Raw genomic sequence first — 11,056 nt, forward strand, 5'->3', positions numbered from 1 at the left:
CAATTGTTGTGGCAAACAGTTTAAATTTGAACTATTCTTTACATGTGTTGTCTGGTCTCAACAGTTCTGAACATTTTGTGTTCTTAGGGACAAGATTAGTCAGAAAAAGGATGGGGACTGCCATAATCATAGAAGCCTCTTTAAACACACCAAAACACAACCATTGCTGTTTTCTTTTATTCAGACTATGCTTATTTAAGATTCAAAAATGGTTAAGTATTAAAATGGTTAAACCTATTAGAACACATGGTTCCTTAATAACAAATCCAAATTTTAGTGATTCAAACTGATGCATGAAATTTGAGCAGGTGGGATTCAAAAACAGCTCGTATAGATTTCAGTTGCTATTTTCTACCTATTTACAGTCTCATTGGTCTTAATACCTGTTGTTCATTCCAACACCCAAGGGATGGAGAGCCCCTTCCAAGCTGATGTGATATGGACAGCTCTGCCCCTATGCTCAGTTTACCCTGCTGGTCCCAGTTTGCTTAAAGAAGAGAGTGAGCAAGTCCAATGCTTCCTTCATATTCCACCCCCCTTCCCAAGATTGGGCCCAGATGGTGTTGACATAGAGAAGCATGGAAAAAACTTGTTTGGAGGCAGCCCATTCTTCCTGTTTCACTAGGAGTTAAAGTCACTGTTGCAGTAGTCCGAGGATCTCAGAATAGCAGGGTTTTGCTCTTCACGTGAAAACATCTCTGCTTCCCCAAACACATCAGACTATGCAAATTGGGAATCCTTTTAACACAGAAATTCCCTGTCTAAAGACACCTAAAAAGGCTAAAATACCACAAGGGAGCAGGGTGGTGGTGGCACAGCACTCAGGATGCAGAGGCAGGCAGATCTCTTGAGTTCAAGGCCAGCCTGGTCTCCAGAGAGTTCCAGGATAGCCAGGGTTGTTAGTCACTGAATTTGTAAGGGGGAATCAGGAGCAGCACACAGGAAAGCAACTCTGTCCTGGCATCTCTTGTCATGGAGGGGTAGGGCGAGGGCGGAGTGACTAGAGTCTTCGATTTTATCACTCACAGTGACAGCAGATGGGGCATTAAGTCTTTGTGGTATTGTGGACTTGGAACTGAAATTCCTTGTCTAAAGATCACTCATTTTCTGAATGAGTGGGGGCGCCTTTCAAACTGTCCCTTGCTTCCCTTGCTGGAGGAAACAGTCATTATTAACTGACTCCATTTTTTTTCCTTTGGCTTGTTCTAAATCATTTCTCCTCAGCTCACCTTGACTTCCAGAAAGCCCTGCAGACTGTTAATTTTTTTTGGGGGGGTGGTGGTGGTGGTGGTATGAGACAGGTTTCTCTGTATAACAGTCCTGGAACTTTGTAGACCAGGCTGGCCTTGAACACAAAGAGATCTGCCTGCCTCTGGCTCCCAAGTGCTGGGATTAAAAGAATGTGCCACCATCACCCAGCCACAGGCTGGTAATCTTATGTCAGAACTTAGCTGCCCACTCAATGATTCCCCAGGTGACAGCAATAACCCCACAGAACTAGCCCTGGATGACCAAGGCTGCTTGGCTGTGTTTTTCTTAACCCTAGTTCTGTCTTTCTGGAGTAGCCCTCAAGCTTCTGTTAGTATCTTGAAGGAGTCTAGGAGACCGGTCCGATTCTTTCCAGATGGTCACACTAAATTCTTTACTGGGAACAGAACCTAAGAATCCATGCATACTAGACCAAACTCTACATCCCCAAACCCCTTCTTTTAGAAAAAAGGTCCTATTGAGACAGTTTCGCTAACGTAACCCTATGTCAGCCTCCCAAGTAGCTGGGATTACAGGTATGAGTAACAAGCTCAATTTAGCCACTATTCAGGCTCTTAAGGTGACAGCCAAATTTGGTCTTTGGGGACCAAGAATTAGGCAACTACCTCATTAGACTACAGGTTAGGAAAATACATAGGCCATTTGGGGTGGGCTCAGGAAGCATTTTTGTTTATTTGGATGCTTAGTGGAGACACGTCATCTTAGGATCGAATCCCTGAACTCATACCACATGCACTAGGAATCATGCACACACTACTCTTTAGAAAGTATTGTGTGTATATGATGTGTGAGTGAAGGTATACATGTGCCATGTCTCATGAACGGAGGTCAGAGTACAACTTTTGGGAGTCAGTTCTTTTCTTAAATCATGATGTGCATGGATCGAGCTCCTAATGTCAAGCTTGCAAGCATGCATGGCAAAGCTTTTACTTGCTGAGCCATCTCCCTGGGCCTACCCTCTTGGCAGTCATATTGAAACAAGAAAGGCAAAACAAAAATTGGTTCTGGGTAAGTGATTTACTTGTACAATTAAATGTACTACTCCAAAGAGACAGAACACCAGTCAAGGGAACCTACCCACTTAACCATCAGCAGACCCGTCTAAACCAACTTGAGGTACCAGTACAATCAGCAGACCCGTCTACACTGACTTGAGGTACCAGTACAGTTTGAAGAGTATAGGGCTCAAAGGCACATTCATGTAGTCCTGGTAATGGAGGCAAGATTTCTTGAGTGCCTGGGCAACATAACAAGGTACCATAGTGTTAACAGGTCACCCTCAGACTTTTTATATGTAAGGGTGCTCTGACTGCATGTTGTTTGTTCCTCATGTGTGCCTGGATACCCTGGGATTGGAGTTACCATGTGGTGCTGGGACTGGAACCTGGGTCCCCTGGGAGGACAGCCAGTGATCTTAACCACTGACTCATCTCCCTAGCCCTAGACTGCTTTATCTATTGAGGCTGCTGGAGCTGGTTTGTTTTGGAAATTTTGCTTTCACCTGATTTCTTGGAAAGTCAGCCAAATAGCTTAATTTGGGTTGGTAACAGAACTTCTACCAGGAATAACTCCTCCACTTTGGTCTATTGTCATGTTTACACATCTAGAGGACAACATGCAGCTCTTTTGACCGTGTTGTGTTCCAAGGTCTGAACAGGTTGTCAAGCTTGGTAGAAAGTGCTTTTACCTGTTGAGCCATCTCCAGTACTCCCATTTTAGTCTATTTTTTTAGGGTTCACTGCTGGATCTCAATCCAAAACAATGACCAACCCCCCCCCCCCCGTAAGCTTTCACAGAGGAAGGGAAGCTCACAATTTGGCTTGTGAGCCCAGCCTCAGATTGCAGATGCTGCATCATTTCTTTTGAATCCACAGGCTGTGGAAGCCTGGGGTCTGAGTAGTACAGGATCTCTGAAAGAACAGAGGACCAGAGAAATAAAAAGCGATGGGACAGCCATGACTCAGTACATGGCCCTTCAGAAATGTAGGTTCCAGGTACTCTGGCTAGGTAGGTAATTCAGCTGAGCAGACTCAAGCAGACACAGGACAAGGTGAGAGTAGATGTTTAAGTCTATCCAGCCCTACAATCTCAAGCCCCATTGTTAAGACCACAGTGACACCAGTAAGATACACCGAGGGGAAGAACGAAGACGTTCGTTTCTTCTTCCTCCCTGTGTGCCCATCTTCTTTGCACAGACTACTATAAGTATGGGCATGAGACCCACATCTAGCTGCCTAAATAGTCCAAAGGAAGGGACAGCCCCTTACATAAAGGCCTAATTTAGGAACTCTAGGGTTTTAATACTCATTGAGAAGACTGGTTAGCCAATGCATCTCCAGCTCCCTGAGCTGGGCACTGCAATCACTTAAGCCTTAAAAAAGGGTCCCAACGACCATCTATGCTGTTTACTTGCTCTTCGTGCCTTTAAAAAGTTGAAGCATAGTAATCATCAAATGGTGTCTTAGGGTGGAAGAGAGGAATGTGTATTGTATTGCTGAGGGAATCCTCATCCTCATCAGAATACCACTGAGGTGGTCAGGTGATGGCTCAGGGGCTAAAAGCACTTGCTGCCAGTTCTGGTCATTTGAGGTCAATTTCCAGAACCCAATGGTAGGAGGGAACTGCTGAACTGACACCCACATACATAATAATGTAAGAAAAAAAAAATACCATGAGTCAGGAATATAGCTGTGGTAGAACACCTATCTGGAATGCATAGTCTCAGCAACTTTGCTCTCTAACACTATAGAATGCCACAAAACACCGGGTTCTCAAGTAGAGGTTTGCAATGTGGTCAACACAGACCCAAGAAGACCACAGATTGTTCAGTTACATAGCAGTTTCCTGAAAATCTGGGTGTGGTGCTATTTTCTCAATCTTTTTGCAGTGCCAGGTACTGAATGTGCTGCCAGCACAACCATTCACACTCCTGGCCTGTGACTCAACTGTACTGAATTTATAGGCAGGTGCCACCACACTTAGCTCCAGGGCAGGATCTAGGGTAGCAAGGCCAAATGGAACTTGATGACCGGAACATGTAGCGGTGATCTGTGATGGTAGTCATGTTTAGGACTGCAGGGTCTCAAACCCATAGCTGGAAAAGTGCTAACTCAAGTACAACCCAAGTCCATACCTTTGTATGAAGGTAACGTTCTGTTAGGGGAACTAAAACCGAGTGCAGTCACAACTAAAATGAAACTAGTATAATAAATCTATACATAAATTTTTTTTCTACTTCTAGAAATAGGCACCATCTACTTCAGAAATCAAGTGCTCTGATGAACTGAGCAGAACTGGTTTCATAGGCAGAGGGTTGAAGGACCAGAGTTAAGATGGGGGTCCTTCATTTCAAAGTGTTCCTTTTCTCATAAAGGCCAAAGCAGAAGGGCTTCTTTATCAGGTCAGCTAGGATAGGCCTGAGTGAAGACCTCTCATTTTTTGAGAGGCCAAATAAACAATTGTTTTCTGCATGACTTCAAACCTGAGCACGAGTGATTCCCCTCTGCTCTGTTGGACCTGGTGCAGGAAGTCCACATCAACACTCCCCTGACAATTTCATATGAGAGTTTATTAGGACATGTAAGGCTGGTTTCCACCCTGTATTTCTGGATGGATCAGTGTGTCCAGGGCGGGACCTGAGAGGCTGCATTTCAAACAAGTTCCCAGCTGTTGATTTAGGTAAACATCTGTGAAAAATAAAATCTATCCATTTACAGCAAATGCAAGGCATCGGATATACTTTAGAGCAAATCAAGACTGGGAAATACACAATGACCTAGCTACTTCAATCTTTATGGGGCAACGGAAAAATGTTTATAAACCCACCCTCCATTTGGGGGCAAACTTACCTATGCAGCCCCGATTTCAAAAATCATCTTGTGTTGGATTACAGGCTTTGGCCACACTTGGCAGGGCTTAAAGAGATTTTAGATGCCTTCTAGAACTATGTACTATAGCATTACCATTATTAAATAAATGCCTAGAGTTACCTTCAAAATTGGAAGCGCACAGGTATATATACTGTTAAAGCTTAAGTGGGTGGTGGTTTATCCCACTATTATTACTGGTGTTTTAAATTCACTGTAAAAGTTAATAGCAATGGCCAAGTGTCATGGCACGTCTATAATTCCAGCTCTCAGGCTGAGGCATCTTAAACTGCTGTGAGTTTGAGGTCACCTAGATCAGAGTGATCATCCCAAAACATTAATGAATCCTATTTTGTACACAAAAGCCTCCAAAACATCCTTCTGCAGTTTGTCACTTCCTAACCCAAAATGTTTAGGGATTGATTTTGTTAACTGAGAGCTAATGTACTGGAATCAGAGCCATGGAATATTCAGACTACTCCATGTCTGTCAAGAAGCATCTCCAAAGTAGAGTGCAATACCTGCATGTCCTACTTCCTCCAAGGAATCAGGTGGACTTCGCTGCATCACCCTTTGTTTACATTTTATTTTGGAACTGAAACTCCTTTCTGGTCAAACTAGTGCCCATTACTTTATTAACTGCTACACTAGGAGCCTGGGAATCACTACTGAGAGTCAGGTTTAACCACAAAGGCTATTTAGGATCTGAAGATAACTGTACTAACCCACACTTTTAGGAAAGGCTACACTTGTGGTTAGAAATTTAAAATTATCAAGAGTCTGAGGCGGTAGGATTGCTGAGCTGAAGGTCAGCCCTTAAATACAGTGTTAAGAAAAAAGGGACAAGCACATGTACAAATGCGATACTACATGCCACTAATACTGCCTTAACATTACAAGTCCAAAGTCATGGTTAGTTTGAGACCAATCTAAGAAATAAAAAGACACCTTAAATAGTGTCTACCTTAGTAACTAAACTTAAAAAATTTTATATTCCAAGTATTTTTTTTCAGACAGGCTATCTTGCTAATTATACTGGCTGGCCTAAAATTCAGAGCAATCTTCCGGCTTTAGCCTCCCATGCTACCACCACAATCAGTCCCTATTAGTTTATTTATGCGAGGGAAAGCTGCATCCTGAGCTATGCTTCAAGCCCTAGATCATTCTCAGAAAAACAAGGAACTCCACCATGTATATGAAATCAGATCGACCACAGGTGAGGCTTTTGAGAACAACATTAAGCAATAGAAAATGCAATGGTATTGAAAGCTAAACCTGTAAAGCCTAGAGTGCCCAGGATTAAGAACATAAGGATTTACAAAGTATTTAAAATTTCCTAATTTGAAAAACTGTGTTGAAAATATCAACCACAAGATAAAAATGGACAAGAGTAAATACAGGAAAATAAGACAAACTATCTACTGTCCCCAAACTCTGCGCTCTAGAGCTAAAATAAGAGCACTTATCAACTACTAGCCAATGTTAACTAAACTCAAAAAACTACCGGCCAAGTACTTGGTGCCAAGGGACAACACAATAAACTCAGAACAAGTCTTTCCCTTGGTAAGCGTTTTATTGAGATAAAGCATAAAATAGGTTAACAAAGTAGAAAAAAAGAATATCCAAGATGAAAGCAATGTTAACACAGGAGGAGTGGGAACATAAAGGCTGAAGTAGGCAGGACTCAAACTGGCCATAAAGGCACTGTGGCATATCAAGAAACGCTATCACGTCCAACAGGACTCAAGATGTTCCCCACTTCTCTTGTGCTCTTTTATCGGTTGGTGCTGTTGATACTCCACCCAGGGCATCACCAATGTGTGCAAGATGGGATTCTTAGAATCTGCATATTAGTTGGCAGAACTGAATTCACTAGTCAGTAAGGAACTAAACATTTTAAGTCAAATTTGCTAAGGCAAACGCTTTAAATGCAGTCAGTGGTTTATTCAGTGTATTTAACAACTAGGGTCTAGGCCTAGATTTTTAATAAAATGGCCTTTGCCCCTAGAAAAATTATATGGATGTTGGCATTTACCTATACATTATATGCTTATTGGGGCAGCTAAAAATAGTCAAATGCCTCTATCATGTACTACATTAATAGAAGTCAAGCACAGTTGAAGATGCATGCGGTCAGAAAGCCTAATTTTACTGATAACCTTTCCTCCCTTTAAAAGACTGTGGCTCAGAAAGCTTTTATATATTTTTCCCTGAAAACAAAGAACTTTGGTCAAACCCAATTTTTAAAGAGCCATCACTTCTGTCTTTGAACAGGCAAAATGGTAAACTATGACCAGAAACAATTTTCTTTTAACTTCTGAAATTTACACTGGAGAAATAAACATCTAAACAAAGCATCAAAGAAAAGATGACTAAAGTAGCAGCTTTATCTGACACTATTTCCTAAAGTTAGTCTTTTAGATTTTGTAACAGAAATTTCTTGAAAACATTCTCCTTTCCGTTTCCAAGTATTCCCAGCTACTGATACCGATATAGGCCCTTGAATACCCAATGTCCCACTCAGCCTCACTGTATTGCATTTCTGATTATTCAGTCCCACACAGCAACCCTATAGCACTATAATCCAACCCTTGCTAGATTATGTAGCAACAGCTGAGGAAGCCAATTCATCTACACCTTGACTCAAGACTGAGGAAGTATTTAGGATGAAATGACTTTAAAACATCTGAACAATGAAAGGGTTGTAAGGTAATTCACTTATTGATTGCAGTCTCAACAAACTGGGCTTTTGGATGCATGAAAACTGCAAGTCCAGTTATTCCTACAAGTTTGCACTGTTTAACTTGGTTTCCACAGTGTTCATAATGCTTTATGTATAAAGCACAAAGCATTTCAGCTGATCCATGTCACTGTTTTTGCAAACCAACCACAAAAGCCCCACTAACACAATGGGACCAATTGTTGGGAAGTTATAACCAGCAAATATCTTACCAAGTAGTCTGCTGAGCACCTGTTACACATAAGCAACTTTCAGCAGAAAATGCAGCATTATGTGCTTTTCCCACTTTGAGGAAGATAACTAAATTCCTAATCAAAGAAAGGCTACTTCTGTTTTCAAAACATTAGAGACCACCAAACCACACACTAACACTAATCACACTGACCACTTCCAGAACACAGGATAACAAGCTCCCAAGTATTAGGACTTACTTCTTGAGGAGTTCATTTGTAATCCTTTAGTTTCTTTAAAAACCTCTTAACTAGACAACATCTTGTGACACTAACTACAAAGTCCCTTTTACTTTTAACTAAACTTATTAAAGGGGCAGAAAAAGACTTTGGTAGATATAATTAACAGCACAAATTAAGGTTATCCAAACTGATTAATTTATTGCTGGTCTGAGGCTTGCCTTGTTTTTACACTTCAGTGAAACTTACACTGTCTCCATTAATGGCAGGTATCAAAACTTACAGGGCCCTAAGTAGTGACCTATTCAAATAAGGCAATCATCTTGGTAGCAAACTTTTATTTAAATCTTACATAACTCAAGCTTTATAAAAAGCCAACATAATTGAAAATTTGGGTTCTCCCTGTAAAGCCTGCAGTATCCAAAGCTTGAAACAGTTAATTTAAAAATAAGCAAACAAAACAACAGAACCCTGCAGCAGATTCTGCTGCAATATTTTTTTTTTTAAAAAAAAATCTAAATGAGCTTAATCTTTACAAAAGTTATTTTAGGCTCAAAGGCTATAAAATCAAAATTATCTTAATTCTACAAAGAAGGGACAGGGCTTCATACTACCACTTTAAAACCTCATCTTTTTCTCATTAAATTTGGCCACAAATTAAATTCCTGTGTTCCCTTTTCAGGAAATCCTCTTGAAGAAGAGGCCAAGTACAAACTCGGAAGAGTAACTGCCTAAGCAAGTAGGAAAGTGTTCTGTTAATAGTGTGCAAAGAACGTAGAGTTCAGGGTTAATCTCTGGAACTTGATCTGGACCTTGAACGAGATCTAGAACGGGACCTGGAAGCTCTTTTTGGTGGAGGGGACACAGAACGGGCCTTTGAAGGTGGAGCAGGCAGAGGTGAATGGGATCGAGACTGGCTCCGGGATCTGGATTTTGACTTTATATCTCCTTTTCCATTTTCTTTGGGGGACCGAGAACGTGACCTACTTCGGGACTTCCCATACTCATCCTTAGATCTGCTTCTTGAATGTGAGTGGGAACCCCGATCAGACTTAGGCTTAGATTTGCTCTTTGATCTGGATTTCCTGCCTTTTGAGCGGGATCGGGATCGACCTTTGCTCCGCGACCTAGATCTGTGTAAAAAAAAAGTCAGATTTTTCAGTATCCTGTCAGAAAACACATGTATGCCATCAACAGGTAAAATTAAGAGAGACCCAATATCACATTATTTACCGGGAGCGACTTTTTGAGATACTTCGAGATCTACTGCGGCTGCTCCTGCGACTCCTACTCCGTGACCTTCTTCTAGAGCGTGATCTATACACACAATAGACAGCGACATTTTTAATCTCTATAAGAACGTGTTTGTACTACTCAGCTATGGCTGAATATCTGTTTACCACAACTAAGAAACACCATAAATTTAATTAAGCAACAACTGAAAACTACAAGCCACCCCAGCCCCTCATGTTACCTGGATCTACTTCCAGAATAAGAGCGCCTATGGCTTGTTCGTGGCTTATCTTCAATAAGCCTAATATTTCTGCCATTTATTTCTGTGCCATCCAGTTTATCCAAAGCACGCTTCATGTCAGAGTAGGATCTAAATTCAATTACACCCTCATTTGTGCGTTCTTTGTGAGCATCTGCGTAAGTCACCTCTCCTGCTTGCCGCATGAAATCCTAAAACAGTAAGACAGATAAGCCCCAGAATCTAGAGCATGTCTATGCAGCACTAACTCTTAATGACCGCCCACTGTCACTTAAAGCCCAGGTACATACCTTTAAGTCTTGCCAACTGCAACGACTAGACAAATTTTCTACAATAAGCCTGAATTCTGTACGAACAGGTGGTCCATATTTGTCTCTGCCAGAAGTTCTCCGACTGCTGTATCCACCTCCACCACCTTTATCACATGGAGGGAGTAATTAGATGCATTGTAATGACAGGGACACATGTTTTTGAAAGTTAGTACAAACATAGCAACGTTTATTACTGGAGTAGGACTTTGCTATTATACTGCTAAACCCTCGATACATTTGTGATTTGCCACAAATTAAATTAAGGGCAAGTCAAATAGACTAAATCCAACTAACCCTCTCCTGCAATCTGTTAGAGAGTGACTGCTCCTTTATTCATTTTACCTCGCTAAGTTTTATTTTACAGAACATTGTAAAATATAAAACTTAACTGATTACATGCATTTCTACATTTACAAAAATGTTTACTAGTTACACTAAGTACTTACATCACAGTGTGAGGTTTTTGGTGGTGGTTTGGCCACAAAACACGCAAGGTAACAGTCACCTAGTTCAGATTAACCAGTTTTGTCTAACCCTTGGAATCCTCACCATCACCCTGCGTCTAATGGCAAAAGGCTGCTGTCGTCATGGCTTCCGGTAAGGTCAGCCAAAGGGTCATAGGGCAAGGGTCACACAATGTATGGAAAAGCCAAGGCCAATCAGGAAAGGCAGTCATCTTAGCCTCAGTGGACACAGCCTCAGCCCCATTGGTCACTTTTAAATTGAAACATCAAGGACTTGTTAAAAAGTTTGAATTCAACATGCAACAATTTCAACATTAAACATTTCACATAACCAAAACCCCCAACCCCCACCCAGTAACATGCCCCAACTAGTTCCAATACAGCATAAAGCTTATTTAGATTTACTTTGTGGTCTTCTACCACATTACTTAGTTTAAAATGGCATTTTCTTTGGCCCTCGTCCAGTCTCCCCTCTCCTAAGACTTATGCTTCAAGCTCCTCCCC

General features: G+C 41.4%; 1 protein-coding gene across 1 annotated transcript in view; it reads right to left on the reverse strand.

Annotated features, from left to right (window-relative positions):
- Positions 1-6,699: 6,699 nt before the first annotated feature.
- Srsf6 (serine and arginine rich splicing factor 6) overlaps positions 6,700-11,056 on the reverse strand; it is a 5,381-nt gene continuing 1,024 nt past the window's right edge. The window contains exons 2-5 of the mRNA XM_013352077.2: positions 10,068-10,216; positions 9,760-9,968; positions 9,519-9,602; positions 6,700-9,418 (exon numbers count right to left, since the gene is read on the reverse strand). Of these exons, the coding sequence (XP_013207531.1) occupies positions 9,073-9,418; positions 9,519-9,602; positions 9,760-9,968; positions 10,068-10,216 (788 nt within the window). The 3' untranslated portion in view covers positions 6,700-9,072. The remainder of the gene's footprint in view (positions 9,419-9,518; positions 9,603-9,759; positions 9,969-10,067; positions 10,217-11,056) is intronic.

The sequence above is a fragment of the Microtus ochrogaster genome, linkage group LG8, assembly GCF_000317375.1.
Source record: "Microtus ochrogaster isolate Prairie Vole_2 linkage group LG8, MicOch1.0, whole genome shotgun sequence".
In the NCBI taxonomy this organism is placed as follows: Eukaryota; Metazoa; Chordata; class Mammalia; order Rodentia; family Cricetidae; genus Microtus; species Microtus ochrogaster.